General features: G+C 29.3%; 1 protein-coding gene across 6 annotated transcripts in view; it reads right to left on the bottom strand.

Moving 5' to 3' along the window:
* LOC142329906 (sodium-independent sulfate anion transporter-like) overlaps window positions 1-21350 on the bottom strand; it is a 165816-nt gene that overhangs the window by 29292 nt on the left and 115174 nt on the right. Inside the window, exons 1-5 of one of the 6 annotated variants that reach the window (XM_075374833.1) lie at window positions 13667-14036; window positions 10466-10662; window positions 5362-5557; window positions 2451-2671; window positions 81-234 (exon numbers count right to left, since the gene is read on the bottom strand). In XM_075374833.1, coding sequence (XP_075230948.1) covers window positions 81-234; window positions 2451-2671; window positions 5362-5557; window positions 10466-10662; window positions 13667-13730 — 832 coding nt within the window. In that variant the 5' untranslated portion in view covers window positions 13731-14036. Of the gene's footprint in view, window positions 1-80; window positions 235-2450; window positions 2672-5361; window positions 5558-10465; window positions 10663-13544; window positions 14037-21350 lie in introns of those variants that run through there. The other 5 variants (XM_075374834.1, XM_075374835.1, XM_075374837.1 and 2 more) reach the window with 5 other exon arrangements.

Below are 21350 nucleotides of genomic sequence, written 5' to 3'. Positions count from 1 at the left end.
ATAATTATGCTATTTGGTCCTTAAAACTAAATAAAATATAAAAAGAACAAAAATAAAATGAGAGGGAACCTGTTTTATACCAGTGAGCTTGAAGGGCTGTAACCCATATGATGAAAAACCAAATGCCATTAATGTACCAATGACAACAACTAGTGCATTACGAGCAACTCCAATATACCAACTAATTTTTTGTTTAATATTCTGTGGCTGATTTCCAACAGAGTCTTTCAATTTCTGGAAAAAATAATGTTAATATTAATGGATACATATTTTTTAATAACTGAACAATAAATAATTATTTGCAGTTCCATACATACAGAATAAACATATCCCATACTGACTCTCTCAAAAACATCTTCAAATAGTCCTTTGCTTTTGTTTACGGGTTTTATCCCCAATATATATGTTTCTGGGTTTTCAAAATGTTCTACGCTGAGTCAGAATCCATAATCAAAACTTAAATCAGTTATCAGACATTCTTTGCAAATGGTTGCACTATGCTAACTGTACAACATTCTTAACTGAAGTTTAATATAACTGTTTGACATTCTTAAATGCTGTATCGTTTTTAACACCACCTATGGAATTATTTTTTATAAATTCAAACCTTTGTTTCATTTTAGATGAAAAAGTCCAGACTTCTGAACCATTACTTTCTATGAATGTATCAAAACAGGAAAATTTTCATTCCCGAAGATACAATTTAATTCCAGTACACAGAGTACAACATTTTGCTAATTTCCTTTCTTTTTCCAACTTAATTTAAAATATCACATTTATCCAACACATTTTCACGAGTCAAGATAACACCAATATGTTTGTAACTGAGAGATTTTATAATGCCTTCATTTGTTAAGATATATAAACAAATCTGTATCATTGATGAAACTTACAATATGTAAATCCGTACAAGCCAAATATTTTATTCAAATTTGTTTGTTACAGCTGAGAATTTTACTTAAAATCAATATAATAAAGTCTCACAATAATAGGTTTTTTGAGGAACATTTATTACTCCATTTACAAACTGCAAGATTTCAAAGAATTTCACTTAAGTTTAAGAGGTAACAAATGGAAATACAAACATACAAATTTTTTGAGATTAAACAAAAAATCTGGAAAATGTGATTTATATTTTGATAAGTTTTTAAATAATTCAACATCAAAAAGAAGAAATGAAAATGCTAGTAATATATTTTATGTAAATATTGTTATACAGCAGAAACCTAAGCTGAAGAAAAAAATTAAAAATAAAATCAACAGAGAAGTAAGTAAAACAGAAGTGGGTAGCTAAAAGATATTCTGTAATACATTCAAGGAAAAAATTGCATCTGCAAATTACAATCACAGAGATGAAAACAAAACAAACAAAAAAAATGGAAAAAATTCAGTATAGTTCATGCTATCCTTCAAGGTAGATCTATATCTGGTACTGTGAAGGAACTAACAATTTGTAGAGATCAGTCTGAGATAAGTTTCACCATAAAAATAAAGTAAAGATTTCAATCTGGTTTGATTTTTGAGAACCAGAGCCCATATGAATTGACATTTTAACATTTCAACGAAAGTGAAATGTGTGGAGTATCTCCCTATAAAAAAGTTAAAATTTTTAACAAAAGTAAAATAGATCTAAAATTCCTACACCTATGTTTTTCAGGGTTGAATAAAAGATTCTGCTAGGAGGGGAACATAGATTTTTCATAATTTCAGTTATAAATGCAACAACAAGCTACTGCTACCATTTAAACTAGACACAATATTGTCAAATCATCAGGTACATGCGAATGATTGTTACTTGCCAGTCAAGCCAATCACTGAAACTACTCTTACTGCATGAAAGAATGAATAAGTGATATATATATATATATATATAAGCAATCTGACAATACCATAATATTTAACAGGCAAGTGTTAAATTTTCCCAGTGTTGAATTCTGAAAAATGCAGGAAAAGATGTGTTTTATACAAGAACGTTTACATTTGTAATATTATCAGTAATAATTGCTTTCAAGTTGTTTTGTGATAATGGATTCAAACAATCTATGCAATTTTCCAAATTATTAGTGTTCCTTGTGATTTTTCTTTATTATGTTTAAATAAGGAATTTAATTCAATCTTGCGTTTAAAAGATTAATGTTTTGTATTATTGAATGTATGTGTGTATTTCTGTAATCCTTAAAAATTACTTTGTTAATTTCATAAATAAGTTTTTTCCAACTGTGTAATGAAGTCAATAATGTTTTAATGTCAGAGATTATCTCCTTCCCAAAATATGTAGTAATTGAAACAATTTGATGGAAAAAATTTGTTAAATTTTAATTTGATGGATTTATTGTTAACAATTAATCACTTTGTAATTAATCAGTATAAACATAATAGACTAAAATAAAAACATTATCAACACATATATGTACACATCATAATTCATAAATAAGAAACAAAATAATAACCTTCATTAACAACAAAAAAATGATAGTTGATAAGCCCATAACTGTATCACTGAATTGTAATTCTCGACAATGTTTATACAATCCAATCAGGTTGTCAATGAAACTATCAGCATTTAAACTTAGTCCTAGGACATTTTTTATTTGTGAAACAGCAATTTGTACAGCAGCAGCTGAAGTAAATCCATCTGTTACCGGCATAGATATAAATTCAACCACAAAACCTGTAACAAAAAATTACTAATATGATTCATTTTTCCTTTATTTCAGTAAACAGAGGTGAATTGAAAAACTATATATAACATAAAACTAATCAGTATTCATAAATTTAATTGCAAATTAATTTTAAGACTTATCCTAAAACATGCATCAGGTCACCCAAACAACATTCCCTAATGTACTTCATAGCTGACCAAGTTAATCAGTGTTTTTGACAGTTTTTTTTATTCTCACTCTTTCTGTAAGATCATCACTTACAAAAGAATATTATGAATTGTAAACATTTAATTAAAATTCTAACAATCCAAACCAAGATTTTTTCCCAAAAATGATCAAAAACTGCTTTGAATTTCAGTTTAAAATGTTTTAAAGATTTGCACAACATAATGTATGTATTAATATACTAGCTAACAACAAAATTTTGGCATTTCACTCTTCAACTAGAGCAGCAAGGGTATTAAGGCAGATAGAGGAACAGCACCAGTAGACCAGTTTACACTTGCTAGAAAGAAGTTAAAGTGCAATGCAGTTTTTTTTTACTTCATGTATAAAGATTGTAGATTATTCTTGACGATTATTATTACACACAACAAACAACTAAAATTACTATAATAAATGAAATATTCATTCATCACATATCATTGATCTATAAACTACACCAACTCATTGTTTATTTATTTAATTGAACTGATGATTAATAAATTGTAATTTCCTACTATATCACAACAGTACACATTATAGCAATACAATAATTTTAAAGCATAAGGATAATAAGAACAATTTTATTTTGCTATAAAATAAATAATAAATAATTTAATTAGAAACAATGTAATAGTATTGAAAAGTCATGTATAAAAAACTGCAACAATTGTTGATCAGAAGATGAGTACTAGTGTAGCGTTCAGATTCATATTGTAAGATGCAGAGTTAAACTTTATGAAAAATCTTATATTTTTCTTACTTGGACATTTTTTCATTGGTTCCAAGATCTTATTTGTCTTTTCAATTAACTTTTGAAGATTTTGTGATATATTATGATAACAGACTGGCCCAATCAGAAACAACCGCTTTGTTTAACATTTCTACATAACTTGAACAGAAATTCTTATCATGCAAAGGACAGGGCCCACTCTTGCTATATATCAGGTTATATACACTAGGCCAGCACAATTATAAAACAATTATTACTCATCAGATTAAAAATAGTCAATTAGAATGCTAAATAGTCAATTTAATGTTACTGGGTTAATTAATTAATGTGTGTGTGTGCACATGTATGTGTATGTGTGACTCCTCTTTCTGTGTATGTATTTTCAATTTGAAATGTTCCATTTATATATACAATGAGTAGCTTATATAATCCAACCATCTCATTTATTGATGAATACATCATTGCATCATAGACGTCAATATTTATTGCATTCTTTTTAAAGTCATCAAGAAGATGCTGCACATTAACATTCTACATCCAAGTATAACCATTAATATTAAAAAGTACTTGAATGATATTTATTATCATATTTAAATGGTAAAAAATTTTTAACTAATTACTGGACACACCTAAATGCACCCTACACATATAATCAGAGTTAGTTCAGAAAACTGCTGACTTGTTACTTGATTTTATCATCTACTACAAACTAAATAATCTATCCTGATTTTTGGGGCTAATATGTGTTCCTGAAAAAATGAAATGGTAAAATTTCTCAATTTTAGCTAGTAAATGTACACTTAAAATATTTCGTGCAAAATTTTATACTACTTTAATCATGAACAAAGTTTTCAGTAGTTCTTGATAATTTTTGAAAATTATGAATTTCTATATAAAAATGTAATAAAAAGCAAACAGGTGGAAATTCAACATAGTTAAGACATATTTTCATAACATTTTTATTAATTTTAATGGCCTAAATATTACTTCTTAAATTGAAGCCACTGATCATTGTTATCACCAATCTAATTATGAAGACAAAATTAGTATAAAATTGCCTAGATAATTAAGGTTTTACTAAATTTAAATAAAATATACCTAAACATATAACTACTACAAGTATCACATAGAAAAATAATTATGCTGAAATACATCAAGAAACAGAACAAAGATAAATTATTGATCAATAAAACACTTCAGTGTTCTTTTTTCTTAGTATTTTATAAGTTATACTGATGCTTCATCAAGTAATCATAACATAAATTATTAAAAATTGTTTAAAATATCAAAAACATTACAGTCTCTCTTACATGTAAATTAAAACTTCACTTCAAGTTATCCATGTGTATATAAATAATTGATCTATTTATGTAAAAAATTTATAAAGTTCATACAAAGATAAAATCCACTTTTTATCAATAACTACAGTAAAGGGGAAATTTTATAAATAAATAATTTGGCAATAAAAATAAATGAAAAAACTACATTAATTATATTTTTCCTTTAACTATAAAGTGTTTAAATTAATAAGAGTTTGAAGATTCAGTTATAAAAAAAAATTATATTGTGTTCAGTCAGACATTCTAAACACAAGTAAAATATCTAAATAACTATAACTGCTTAAACTTCAGTAATTTCTTGGGGCAAAAGCCCCAAGAAGATTTAAAAATATTGTTCAAATTTCTAGGGCATTCAATTATGCACATGCTGCACTAAATGGATTTAATACTGCTTAAATCTACCAATATTAAATAAAAATCTTACCAAGACGAAGTAAACCAAAAGTTAAGATTACAACACCAGACAGAAAACAGAGTAAAATTGTATAATCATCTCCCAATGAATGCGCATATTTATATGTCATTAGTGATAATATAGCAGTGGGTCCTATTGTAATATCCTTGCAAGTCCCAAATAGTACATAAATAAAAGCGCCAACAAATCCTGAATACAAGCCATACTGTAACATTAGATTATTATCGTAAACAATTAATCATAAAAAAAATAAATATAAACAAAAAAGAAATTTAATATTAAATAATTATAATAGTATGTAAATTGTACAAATAAATATTTTAACAAAATGCAATCTTGCAGTAATTAAACATTTTAAACTACTCATTTTTCCCTATCATATTTTCATTTATTGTTGTGGATGCTTTTTTTTAATAGGGATATACTATACAGGTCTCATTATGGAAGAAAATTCATGACTAAAAAAATGGCATATAATGACCGTCAAATTAGAACACATGCACATTTTCAGAAAAGAGTAACAAAATAAACATGGTGAAAAAATGTTTTATTCATAGTATACAACAAAAATAATATTCAGGATTCTTAAGGGACTTCTACAAACAGAAAAAATTAAGAAAGAAGAGGATAATCCATCAGTTTCAGAAATTTGTAAAAGAGAATAAATAAAAAAAAACAAAAACAAGAATTTGTAATACGAGTGGTTCAAAGAAACAGGAAATTTTAAATTTGATTTTTGGTAGGTGTACCATAAGTGGGAGAAAGAAGTTAAACTATACAGAAGTAACAGACATTAAGTTGTGATGGAGCAGTGGGATGGTGTAGAGTGTGCAGTTGCAGTAAGGGCGCTTTACCGACATGGTATGACAGCTCTACAAAAAGTGTTTCGGTGACACTATGAGACCCACCCTGCAGTTCCTTCACATGCAATCAAAACTTGAGCTCATAACTTTGGAAGAGACCTTTTAAAAACCTGGTGGGCATGTATTGTCTGTATGTATGCCAAAAAACATTGATGCCATGTAAGCTGTATCATTAAGGAGTCTTTGTTCAGTGTAGAAAATTACCTCATCACTGGAGCTCAGATGTCAGAGCATGCAAAGAATACTCCAAAACCTAAAGTTTCATCCTTACAAAATTCAATCTGTCCAAGAACTGAAACCTAACCACTGTGTATGTGTCTGTCCTAACGATTGTGTATTTTGTGAAATAGTGCTGTCTAAAATCAATAAGAATTCTAACTTTATTGAAAATCTTTGGATGTCAGATGAAGCCCAATTTTACTAAGTGGAAATGTGAATAAGCAGAACTCTTGTTGCTGAGCACAAAGAAACCCTGTTCAGCTTCACCAGCGGCTGTTACAAAGTGCTAAACTTACTGCATGGTGTGCAGTTTCATGTTGTAGGGTGATAGATCCTTACTTCTTTGAAGATGAAAGGGACTATGCTGTCACTGTGACATCTCAACGTTATGTCGACATGCTGGAGATATTTTGTTCCTAGGCTCCATTCTCTTCCAAATCTTGATCTTCAGCAAACCTGGTTTCAACAGGACGGAGCCACCTCACACACTGCCTGACAGTCCATGGCAGCAGTGAGTCGTTTGTTTGGGGATTGCATAATTTCAAGGACTGTTAACTTCACCTTCCCGGTCTCCAGACCTTTCAGATCTTGTTATGGGGACATCAGAAGAGTACTATATACCAAACTAGACTAAGAAACCTTGCCCAGCTCAAAACACATGAAGAGAAGATCACCAACATTCCAGAGAGCACATTGTGCCGTGCTGTGCAAAATTTTCAGAATCAAATTACTGAATGTGTATGCAAAAATGGACAGCACTTAAGTGAAGTAATCTTTAAACTCTTACCATATTTTCAATACCAAATAAAAGTTAGTAACTTTACTTCTTTTTTTTCTAATTGTTTAAAATTTTCCCATTTCTTTGTGCCACATTGGTATTTGAATATGAACACACACACAAATATTTAAATGGGCAATTTTAAAGTTTTTCAGATAATCATTCAACAGATTTTTCAATCAGTTAAATTTTTTTCAATTTACATCTGAAAGAGCACAAAGAACAAAGCTTTTTAAAAATATTAAGACTGACACTCTTTCAGTCATATTTAAATAAAAATACAGAATTTAATTAATAGATTATTCTACCACTAGTAAATTACACATAATATTATTTATTTTTATACTAAGACAGTCTGCTTGTCTTATGAACACTAAATTATTATTAAACAGCTTTCAGTAAATAGTTAAACACTTTAATTGAACTAAAAAATATACTTTTTTATTTTAATATGTGAACTGCTACATATGTTATTATTGCCAGAAAGAGACAAGCAATAGAGTACTGAATTGCTTCAAACCATATCAGAATCAGACTTCATCTCTTTTTTTACTTTTTTAACTAATCTTTTTTTTTAAATTTAATTATATTGATTTGTTAATAATTATTAAGCTTTGATTATTAAAAAATGTGTAAATGTATGTAATTTAATAGGCACTCAAGGAAATCATGATGTCCACATCAAATTTTTTAAAAACAAATTAGAAGATTCAGTTTTCAGAACATAGCATATTAAGAGATAGTTTGAACTAACATTATTAGTTCATATTCTTTTGGTTAGGCAAACCAAAATTAATATTATGTCATTGTGCATTGCTGAAAACTGGCTGGTAGACATTTAACCCTTCGCAGGCAGAAACCCATACATGAGTTTCTGAATGTGACTGGCTATTTGTCTTCGCATAGTTACACATAAATTCCAAGAGATGGCAGGAAATGTTCTTCCAATCATTTTGAGACAGGAATTCCTGATACAACATGATTGGGAACCGTTTAACTTCAGTGTTTTTTGCTCATTTTTGAGTAATTTGTTTATAAACTGTTCCTTCCAAAACTTAATTTTCAGCTTGCTTCATTTGAATTCAAACAAAATTTTTGAGACAAAAATTCAGAACACAATGAATAAAAATATTTATATTATTATTATAATAAAACCACATTATACTATACCCTGATAGGTAAACTACTTCTTCAAAATCGCTACTGTTATTATACAACCATCAATGTTCCTACTGTTACTATTATTATTCAGTGTCTTTTTCATGAAAAGAACTCAATGTAAAACATAACCAAAATCATCACATCACCTATAGTTTACAAATTTTAGTGCGCTCAGTGAGACTTGTGTCGTTTTTGCACAAGATAATTAAACAGTGTTCCTTAACCATATTAGTGGTAGAATTCAGCAAAAACACAAGGTATATCTTGTTTTTATGCATGAATGCATGTTTTAAGTTACTTTAAATAGTTTTTGTATGAACGTTTTTTTTTTAAATGTCTTCCGTCCACAGCCATAAAACATTGCCACCCATGAAGGGTTAAAAATGTATTATGAGATGTAACTTACAGGTCAATAACTGGACCACTTTTATTAAACTTTCAATAATTTATAAAACAAAACATCGAATCAAAAGAAAAACTAAATTATTTTAAAAAATATTGTAATTATTTTTTAACATTCTCACTTTTCTTCTTAATTTTATTTAAAGAATTATAAAATGAAATGAACATCAAATAACAGAAATGCTAGTGAAAAGTTTTTGTCACAGATTTTTAATCTACTGTATTATTTAAACTTAATTACTATTAAGGAAGGGTAACTTTATTACTAAATTATTTATTAATTCTTAATATACATGCTAATAGGGTGGCACCAAGTACAAAAACTAAATTTATTCGTTTTAATTTTAGAAACGAACAGGAACCTTCTTGCAATATATTTTAAGTGTAAAATTTGTCTTCTGAGAAGGGTTGATTAAATTTATATTCAATGTGTAAGTACAGAAAAGGCTTCTATTAAACATCTGGGTGTTTACGTTGATGAGAATTGTACTTGGAAAGAGCTTATCAATTTGGTTAGGATGCATGTGTTCAAGGTTTTGTGTATAATGTATTTATAAAGTTTATTTGCCAGTTACTGTTTTGAAATTGGTATATTACACTTTAGTAAATAGTAAATTCAAATATGGGATAAATGTGTGGAATGGTACTTATTCTTCAACAACAAAACAAACTGTTATAACTCAAAAAATGATTATATGACAGATCTGTAGAGTGAGGACATCTGAATATAGTTTTCCCCTATTTAAAGGCCTAGGTATACTTCCACTTACGCATCTTTTCATTTTCTGTGTTACGCGTATTTTTTTTATTATGGGAAGGCAGAAAATTGCAATTTCCAAATAACATTTGTTTACTCGGCCAGGTTGCGATCAAGAGATATGGCAGTTGTGTCACAAGCAAATTTTGAGGCTTATAAAAGATGTTTTACATAGACCGCATCTAGCATTTTTAATGAATTGTGCCTGTACCTTTTAAGTTTAACTAATTTGAAAGAATTCCTTAAAGCGCTTTAAGTTTGACTTTTTTCATCTGATAATGAAGAATTCTTGCAGCAGGCTTGAATTGAACCAAGGAATGTGGGAAGTACATAATGTGGTAGTCAGGAACTGAATTTTGTAATAAATTATAGAGTAATACTCACCTTATTATTGATTTCTTTTTGTATATTTTTTCACCAGCCATCTACCTGCTCTTTGAATTGTGCTTCGACAATATTCTCTTAATTCATGAAGTACCTAGCCACTTTTGTTTACTAATGTGCATCACTGAAAGTTGTTTTTCTTTTGTATTTAAATTGTACATTTTTAGCATTGTATTGTATATTTTTTTATTTTTGAATATTAGTTATAGAATAATGTAAAATAATTGTACATGTGAGTTCTAGTGGAAGAAGTATTTGAAGTTGAATATTATGTTGTGTATAATCTTTTATTTAACTTTGACATCATAAGTTAGTCATGAATGGCACCTCCACCGAAAGTTTTCTTGATTATCAAAAGCTTAAAAACAGTTGGTAGTATAAATACCAGTATTGCTTACTATATACTTAATGATAATCAAGTGGGGAATTATACATCTTTAGGCACATCCAAAAAATATCAACAGAATCACAAAAAGATGTATGTACCAACAGTGTGTATATATATATATATATATAAAAAGATTAAAAATTATAACTTAAAATACTTACGGCAGGATCCAATCCAGCAACGACTGCATAAGCAATTCCTTGTGGAACAGCAGTTAAACTGACAGTGATACCAGCTATGAAATCATTCATTAACCATCCAAGAGTGTAACTTGGAGCCCATTGTAAAATTGGTAATTTTCTTTTTAATGTTCCTTCATCACAACAAAATCTTCCTGTATCTTGGTTACACTGTTTTTCTGTAAAAACCAAAAACAAATTAAAAACATCAATTCTTTTTTTTTAGCTTAATGATATCACCACAAAAGCTTGAACCTTGTGCGTGGTATATGGAAATTGAATTTTGTAGTGCATGAAAATTGCCAAGCTTGACCAGAATTTAAACCCAGGACCTCCAAATGAAAGACCAAAATGCTACCACTCCGCCCCGGATGGTGGTAATTGTTTAATTAATTAAACACAGTTATCATTTAAAAGAACACTGACAAAGATTTAATAAATAAATTGGTTGTAACAAATTAAACTGTACACAGAAAACATTCAAAAACTGCTTGTTTGATCATGGAAACACATGTGTTATTTCTTCTAATTTAATTAGTTTGTTACACTTAAACTGCTTCTTTTTCTTAAATGTTACTCTTTATATTAAGAGCATATTGTCTATATAGTTAAAATGTGTAACATTTAATATAACAATTTAAAAAAATGTATCTATACATTTTTATTTTAAGTAATATTCATACATTTTGATGAAGCAGAGATCTGTAAAAAAAGGCCTCACAGGTATATAGGGGGAGAGGGGAAATAAGCAGTAAGCAACAGAGAATTTTTTATTATAAATAATTCTAATAAGTGTTTTTCATTTATATGTTGGTTTGTCAAATTTAATATTTCTATATATTCACTGTTGTTTTAGACCATTCGTTCTTAAAGTGGGCGATAAAACTCCCTTGTGGGCACTGAACACCTTCAGGAGGGTGGTAGATGGCCCACAGAAAATTGGGGGTATTAAGGCAGTCTAGGAAGGTGATGTTTTTCTGATATTTCAAACTAAAATGTAAGTGTCACCTCAGAAATGGGATATACTACGTTTAAATACAATAATTGTAATTGCTGTTTTTAACAGTACACCTTAAAAACAGCAATTGCAATTATTATTTTTAAGATATGGTAAGTTTAAAAATGTTTAATTCTCAATGTGGATGGTAGGCAAAAAAAATTGAGAATGAATGTTTTAGACAGCGGTTCCTAACAGGTGTGTCGCAACACACTGGTGAGTCACTCAATCCCAAGGGGTGTGTTGCAAACTTTTAGAATATAAAAAAATAGATTTTTTACCACTCAGAGAATTTCTATACAACAAAACTTATACGTACCATGAAACCTTTAATAAAATAAATCTTATTTTGAGGCAGATTGTACCAATCAACACCTACAACAATGCTAAATTTAATTTTTCTGCCTGTAATTTTTTTTAACCTCTGAGACCACCATTAGATATTGCTTCAGAGAATGAGATGAATGATTTGTAGCATGTATGAAAATGCCATGCCTGACCAGGATTTGAACCAGAGACCTCTGGATAAAAGGCCAAGACGCTACCACTCGCACTACAGAGGCCAGCTGATGGTGAACATCTGCAACAATTCTTCATTACTCTTCCTCCTTGGTAATAAACAGAGTGTTCAGTGTTGTCATGTTGAAGGATTTAACCCTCAGGGATTTTCTGCTGAAAAAACCTGGCAACACTGAGTGTGCTTAGACTGTTTATTAGTCATCAGAACATACTAGCCAGTTTCAGTTTATATGTGGCATAAGTAAGGTTAGTAGTGCAACTATTTTACGATTAGCGTTTATCATAGGTTTCTCATTCAAAAAGCCAAGCTGAATCAAGTTTTAGGACCTGTGTCAGCGATCATGGCAGGGCTAGTTCAAATAATGTTTGAGGAAATTATGATTTCCTGCAGGATTCTAAAAATGAGCTGCGCTTCGTAAATACAGTGATAAATACTTGCAATATGGTTTTACGTGGTGTGAAGATGAATAAAACAGATACTTGAGTGTCTTATATGTGGAAGTATTTTAGTTAATCAGTCAGTGGTTAAAACAGTCTTTAAAACCTAATAAATTTTAAAGACCATTTAGAAAGTAATCAATCTGATATAGCTTCAAAACCAAGAGTATTCTGAACATTTTTTGAAGTCACAAAATAAAACCTCTGGTCCATTAATAACGCATTTCTGTTTCCGACAAAGTGTTCCATGCTTCATTCTCTGATGCTGCTTGTATTTAGAAGAATGCACCTGCTGGCCTATGTACACCAGATGTCTAATACTTAGATACTATATATTATTCTTATTAATGATGTATTAGCCACACAAATGAGCATGGCAAGATTTGCACAATTATTAATAAAAACAAATAAGTGTGTCGCAATATTGTGAAGTATGTCGTCAGTCAAAAAAAAAAAAAAGGTTGGGAACCACTATTCAAGAAGTTTGGCTTTTACATGTTATGAGCAAAATTTAGATGTTGTGGTTAAAATTCTTTTATGTGTATTCCGTTTCTATTGGGAGATTTGTACAAGTCTAATAAATTTACACTCCAAGAACAAATGAATAATAAACAGTAACAGGAATTTTTAAAATGAAATAGGAGCAATAATAACAAATAATTCTATCAAACACCAAACTGCCAATAATTTGGCTTTTTGTAAACTCTTATACGACTATGAAACCCTAACAACAGAAAAATAGTTTGGTCTGAAATAGCATATGAAATAATATCACATTATTTGGTAAGAGAAAAGTGGCTACACAAGTAATAATTCTGAACGAATGTCAAAGACCAGAAAGGGCAAATGTTAAAAAATCATTTAGGAGATGGTAATTAACATCAGTAGAAAAATTAGTATCATAAAAAGATAACATAAAATGAAAGCTGACAACTAACTAAATTTAGTAGGTAAACACTAACTATAGCAATCATAAAAAAAAATGTTAAAATTATTTTTAAAAATAAAAACAATTACTACTCTATTTTATAATTGGATGATTCTACAAAACTGAAAATAATCACAAGTTATTTATATTAAAACATAAAATAATAGATAAAACCTAACCTCACCACTAAAAGTCAATTTTTATTAATTAGTTATTACATACGATTATGTGTGATTCTGATAAAAATATATTTCTTACTCAATTAGTGATAATAAAACTGAACTGTAAACAAACATCATACCGCACTCGGGAGGTATTAACAATGCTTCTGCGGAAGTAGACGGCACATCAATATCACTCATCATTTTGATTAAATACTGTCATCGCAAAATTACGAGAAACTAGTTTTTATGTTAATTGCGTAGCAATTCTTTAAAAACAGAATTCTGCCATAGCAAACAAGTTCCTTTGTTTCTTACAAAAGAACTATAAAAATAATCCCTATAAAAAAGAAATTTATTATTTGGCCAAATATTTTGAAACTGCAAAAATTTGTTTTTTACGCGCGATACAGTTAAAATGACTATTATATCTGAAGTAAACAAAAGACAACAAAATTGAATACTATGACAGTTGGTCCACACTCACTCACTAATTCGCTATCGATCACAGTTCGATAAATCGTTACTGCTATTGCTATCGTCGATAGGAAACAACAGCATTATATAAAATAATATCAATGGGAAAACATATGACCCGGGAAGTTAAAAAGTTGTTTGTTTTAATAAAAAACAGTATTTATCTTATTAATGCGCTATAATTATATTGAATATCAAATATTACATAAATTAAAAACTTATTGAATAATGAGCAACACATGAAGAGAACAGTGTTTCTAGTACATTACTTAAAATATACATTAATGTTAACATAATAAAATGCCATTTATTTTAGATTTTCTTTTGCTTTGTCATGTTTGCTGGCTTGTCTGTATGTCTGCTATCAATGTTGTAGCTTGTCAGAATGATAAAAAAAATATAAGATTTTGTAATAGCAGACAGAACAAAATTTTACAATAAACATTTATTTTTTAATAACTTCAGTTGACTACTGGCTGCTGTTCTCATTCTAGTGTCAGCTGATATTACTGCTCTATCTTCTTTTTGCCTTTTTTTTAATAAGGAAGAAACACATTTAGAATGTGATAGATAAAAAATTGTGTAGTATTCGAAGATTACATACCCTCATTTAGTACAGTTTTGTGTGTTTTTGTATGTATGAATATTTCATAATGTTCAAGTATGCTAAGATGTTGGTCTTTTTTGTGTTCCTGTAAAATGTCAAGATTGTAATGTTAGTGAATTTCTGATTTGGATCTAAGAAGTGATTAGTAAATGTTGATTATATATTGTCAGATAAGGCTTTCAAGTGTGCATTGCCTGCTCATTGAATAAAGAAATTAAAAAAAAAAACTGTGCCAAACAAGTGGCACAAGTCACTGAAAATGTTTTGAATAAAAAAGTTTTAGAACAAAATTTAGTTTGTTAATAGATAGATTTTATACTCTTAGATAATTGTCATTACTGATCATCATGGACAAACCCATTACAAAATTTATAGAATGAACTGAAACTTGGTTTATCTCAGTAATACTAGAATAAAAGAAATAAAGCCATGCCCGTTTCCGTGGTGCAAGTGGTAGTGTCTCTGCATTTTATTCAGAGGTCCCAGGTTCAAATACCAGTTAGGCATGGCATTTTTCATGCGCTACATAATTCCATTTCCATATCCCACACACAAGCTTCAAGCTTATGTGGTGATATCAAGCCAAAAAAAGAAGAAACAATGAAATAAATTGGCAAAAACAAAATTTAAAAAAATAAGTAAATTTTTAAAAAACTGAATGGTCAAACTAGAAGAATTATTTAGTAATTATTAGTTACTTCTTTTAATATTTTCATTTTTGTCTTCTTTTGTTAAGAGTTGGTTTTTGATTTTACATTTCATAGGCGTGAGTTAATAATATTGATATACGATATTGATATTCATATAAAGAAAAGCCAATAAAATTAACAAACCAATCTTGTTAAACTAATATCAAAAATAACTTAGTGAAATAATTAAGGCAGAGCAGCATATGATATTATCAATTATGACATTAAAGGAAAATGATTAACAGAATTTGACAATTATTTGAAAAGATATATTGCCAATTAATCCAAAAAATCAGAACTTTCCAATGAAAAAATGTAAGTGAATCATTTGATATCAGATTTATATGAATTTTTTTTTTCATTCATTTACACAATTTGAGTTTTAGTTCTTTCATAATTTTCTTTTCCTTTTTACCTTCCCTGTCTAGATAGCACTACAGCAGATTTATTGCTCTAGAAGGAAAAGTATTGTAAGTGGTCCAATTTGGGCACATTCAGTTTTAACTGGATCTTGATGTTTTGACACCTAAGAAACCCCAAAAATCAGATTGAAATTTTCTAGATGTTAGTGTTTGTATGTATGTGTGTTCAGTGTTGGCATCTAAGTCATCTTATACCTCCAGAACTACTGGACCAATTTTGACCAAACTTGGTCAGATTGGTTAGACTTCTATATTTGGAGCACTGATTCAATTACATTTTTAACTTAAAAGGTTAATGGGATGAGGCTGTAGAGCAAAGTCACCCTCAGTACCTCGAAATTTCACCTGATTATGGTCATATTTTTCTTAAGGACATCAGTTGACAATATTTGCAATAAACGTTTTTTTCTAAATCACACCCCCCTCCCAAAACTGATCTTGTAGTTGACTGCTATGTTGTGACATCACAAGTGAGCAATATAATTAAATAAATGAATAATATTTAAGTGAAAAAAGTAACTCGGTCTGTCTTGTTCTCGAATTTGATCACCCAGTTGACTTGATACCTGGTGCGTAAAACCTCATGAGGTTGAGGTCTTGTATGGTTGGCAGAGTGGTGTAGTCATGACTACATCACTCTGCCAACCATACAAACAAAATTTGTTCTATGTTGTGAAATTACATTAGTTAGCGCCAATCATCGCTGCTAGTACCACCACACCCACATAAATTAAATACAGTACGCGTGATTTGGTTAGAATCATTGAATTAAATAAATGATAAAGTATTACTGAGATAAAATTATAAATATTTTAAATTAAGTTGTGTATGTAAGCCATGCATCAGAAACAACTGTATTGTCAGATTTTTGTCCTATAAATTACATATGTACGCTGCTTTGTAATCATATTAAAAAATTAACTGCAACTGTAATGAATTATATTACAAAAATATAATGAGTTTTAAATTAGTTTATTTCAAATAAACTAAGAAATAATGGAGATAGGATTATAATATAACATAACTTACATTAAGAATTATAAATAAATATGTATTGTTTAAAATAAACAGAAGTATGTTATGCAATACAAACAAAAAATTATTTTTAAATAGTTTGATAAGGAGTTGTAAGAAACAAGAAAATATCTTGTTCAGTATAAAATGAATTTTTTCTACTTCCATGAGTAAATATACTGAAAATTTATTAAACTGACTACATTAATTGTTATATAAATCTGTTAATTTAAATAAATACCTATTTTAAATAAATGTTAATTATAATAATAATAGTTTTATTTTTTCAAGTTTTACAAAGTACATATTTCTTACAAAAATTGTGTTGTAGCTTTACTGAAAATGAGTTTCTTTTGTATTTTGTGTGCGTTACAAGTAAAATGAATTCAAAGAAAAATTTCAGTGTTGGGTTTAAGTTAGATGTTTTGGAATTCACTAAAAAAAAAAAGTGGTGTACAAGCAGCAGTTGAGAGTATTTGGTACAACCAAACATGATTCATTACTGGAGAAATCAGAGAAAAACTTAAAGCCGTGAAAAAAGGAACTCGATCTTTTTGTGGCGCTAAAAAAGGACGCCATCCTGTCGTGGGTGATACAGTGATTGAGTGGGTGGAAGAGAAGAGAAGAGATTGCTGTGTAGTGACTTGTGAAATGATACAAATGAAAGGGCGCAAAGTAGCAAAACACCAAGTAAATGTGAATGACTTTAAGTCAGTCGTGGGTGGGTGGTGCGATTAATGAGAAGAAAGGGATTCACTTTGAAGTGGACAACTTCTTTGTGCCACCGATTACCGGCAGACTATATTGACAAAGTTTTGGAGTTTCAACGATGCGTACTACATGAAAGAGGAAAAATCAGTACCTCATACCTAAGATTGGAAATGCCGATGAAATCTTTCTTTCTGTCTTTTCTTAAATGCTACAGAACACAACTGTAAACAAAGTGGGCGAATCCAGTGTACTGGTGAAAACAGCTGGAGCAGAAAAAATGAGATGCACAGTTATGTTAGCCATTTGTGCAAATGGAAAAAAAGTTGCTTCCTTATATCATTTTTAAAAGAAAAACTTTGCAGAAGGGAAAACTACCAAGATGTTTACATGTTTGCGTACAAGATAAGGGGTGAATGAACATAAAACTAATGTGCAACTGACTAGAAGTCATTTGGAATCGCCACCCTCGAGTAATGTTAAAGAAACGAGGACTTCTCATTTTAGATAGCTTCCATGGCCATATTGAAGATTCTGTGAAGAATCAAAACAATGAAATGCATACAGATGCTGTAGTTATTTCAGGAGGCCTCACTTCTGTGCTGCAACCCTTGGATGCAAGCATCAATAAGCCGTTTAAGGACCATGTTAAGAAGTTTTACACTAAATGGATGGCAGATGCAGATCAAACATTCACGAAGAGTGGACAAATGCAGAAAACTTCAATAGAGCTTCTTTGCAAGTGGATTGGCAAAGCCTGAGAGGAAATTACTCATAAAATGATAATCAAGAGTTTCAAGAAGACTGGAATCTTCTGCACATTGGATGGAACGGAAGATCACCTCATATACAAGGGTTCTGATGACACAACTGAGAGAGAGAGAGAGAGAGACTAACATCGATGATGGTGAAGATGAGGATGGTTATGAAAGCAGCAGTGATCCAAGTAAACAACTATGTTCCAGGTAATTAAAACACAATACCCCACTTTTGGCATTGTTGTTAGCATAACGCAATTGGTTCAATAATAATTGGTTTAAAATAATAATAATGCAATTGGTTCAAACAATAATTTTGTAAGTCATTCATTTCTGTTTTCGGACATACCAGCACCTGTATACCTAAACAAAGCCATGCCCCAATGTCAAATAGCCCATATTCTCAAATAACAATACTTTTTTTATCTGTATAAATTACAATAGTTGGTTTAATAAAATATACTCAATTCATAGGTCGATAATACAGTTTTTATCTTTTTTTTTCCAAAATACCCGTTTGTAAGACCTGCCTCGAATATAAAACCCCCAAATTTTGGAATAAATAATAATTGTGTTAAAAAAACAGGGGTCTTATTTTTGAGTAAATGTGGTAAATACATTGTGTAGTACTGATACAATCCTATAAGTATATTATATCAGTGTAAATGTGTATTTTATTATTTATTATGCCAGAATGTATTTTGTTTTGCTTTCCTTTCAGTATATTAATACATTTCTTTAATAATATTTTCTTTTCAATATGCTCGAACCCCCCATGTAATGTTACCATGTCCCCCTAGAGGGTGCGCCCCACAGGTTGAGAAACACTGTTCTACAGAAATAACATAACGCTATCCATTTTTATATATCAAAACTGCATTTTAAACTTTTAACCGCACTGATAAAAAGAAACTACATATTAGCTCTGAAAAGTTCTGGATGTAAGTCAGCATTTACTTAAGCAGCGAGTTATTAAAATTATTTTTTGAAGGTTTAACGTGTTTTGTAATGTAAAGAAGTGAATAATTTGCTTACAAATTATGACGCAAGTTTAATTTTTTCCTATCTTAATGTAATAATTTTATTTGTCAATAAAATAAATCCTATTATAAAATGATAAAAAATTTTTAATATTTTACAATTTGACGTGACTTTATAAAACAATATAACCTCCAAGTTATTATAGCTCAGATAAATGATAATTAAATTTAATATATGTAGAATAATAATCATTAAACTACAGTAATGTATGTATATTCCAAAGGAATGCCTAATTTTTAAAAAATGTTGACATCTTACACAATAAGATATAACAATCATAAGTAAATATATTTTCCACTTCTGAATAAAGAATTATTTACCGATAAACTTATCTTTCATTAACATCATGAAATTTAAACTGTACGCTTAGTTTATTTATATTTTTTTTTCTGCAAAAGTATAATCATCTTATCTGGCACTCATATAGAACAATTGTTCAAGTGGCTTATCAAAATATTAGGTATTATGGATTGCTTAAAAGAGATTTCATGTTGTATAATAATTTTGTCAGGTATGTATGAAGTAATAATAATCCTCAATTCTGTGGTTTAAATTTTGTCATTAAAATAATTCAAAATTTTATCTGTGTCTATTTCTTAATTGGTGAAAATGTATTTTTTAATTGTTGAACAACAAAATGCATGGTACCAATTTAAAATATTACATATAACATATGACTCTTTCAAAATACTGAATGTATTCTTCTAAAAGTCTTTTAGAGCTAATTATCAGTTCTTTCTTCATGGAATTTTCTGGAATCTTTAAAAGGTAACAGTTTTAAGAAACACCTTTATGTATAAGGACATACCATAAATATGTAATTGAATAATATAACGATCACACATAAAAACCAAAATCTCTATACAGTTGTATGTTATAATATTTACAACCCACAATTTGACTCCAGCCTCCGTGGCACGAGTTGTAGCATCTTGGCCTTTCATCCGGAGATTCCAGGTTCGAATCCCGGTCAGGCATGGCATTTTTACACACGCTACCAATTCATTCACTTCATCCTCTGAAGCAATACCTAATGATGGTCTCGGAGGTAAAAGGAAAAAAAAACAATTTGCCAAAAACAACATATTGAATAAACAATCACAAGATAAATCAGATATATTATTGCAATGTGCTGACTCACGAGGTTGGCCTAGTGATAAACTCGTCTTCACAAGAAAGCTGATTTCAAAGTCGAGAATTCTAAGGTTCAAATCCTAGTAAAGGCAATTATTACTTTTATAAGGATTTAAATAATGGTTTGTGGATACTAGTGTTCTTTGGTGGTTGGGTTTCAATTAACCACACATCTCAGGAATGGTTGACCTTCATTTACATATCTTCATCTTCAATTACATATCATCCTCATTCATCCTGTGACCTTACAGTGGTTCTGGAGGCTAAACAGAAAAAGAGAGAGGTGCTGATAATCAGCTTTGAAAGCTCTTTAAAAGAAGAGTTCCAAAAATTCAAAAATGATTTATGAATAAAATTTTAAAAGATTTTTTTTAATTTCTTGTCAAGTCCCTCATAATGGAAAGATGATTCAAATTACATCATAAACATTTGAATTTTAGGAGGACATCTTGAACTTGAGTGGAAACAAATACTTATAGATTTTAAGCAGATTTAATTAAGAAAAAAAATCTTTATTTAATAAAATCTTTGAAGGAATTTATTAACTGGATTATTCTCATTGTTAAATACTTGTTTAGAATCCAGAAAACTGAAGATTTTTTCATTACTTATAACCTCTACAATTTTTCAGAGCAATTTGAAAAAAATTCATGAAAAGAATTACAATTTTTTTTTTAATATGATGATCTGCATGTAAATGTTAATTACTACACAAAAAAAAAAATAAGAATCTATTATTTTTTTCACAATCTTCACTAAATAGCACTGAGGGGAGAGAACTGATTAACATCAAAATGAGATTGTACATTGTTCCCTTGGCCTTAATATATCAACAGATATTTACATTATTTATTTATTAACAATAATAATCATTAATCTTACTAATTTTTATACAATAAAAAAAATGGAGATGAATCCCTTAAAAATTCTTAAGAAAAAAATATTGTCACATGTGAGTATCCCCTTCACTGATG

This window comes from Lycorma delicatula, chromosome 9 (assembly GCF_047948215.1).
Source record: "Lycorma delicatula isolate Av1 chromosome 9, ASM4794821v1, whole genome shotgun sequence".
Classification (NCBI taxonomy): Eukaryota; Metazoa; Arthropoda; class Insecta; order Hemiptera; family Fulgoridae; genus Lycorma; species Lycorma delicatula.
The sequence above is the reverse complement of the archived record's forward strand: the minus strand, read 5'-3'. Positions and strand labels throughout refer to the sequence as shown.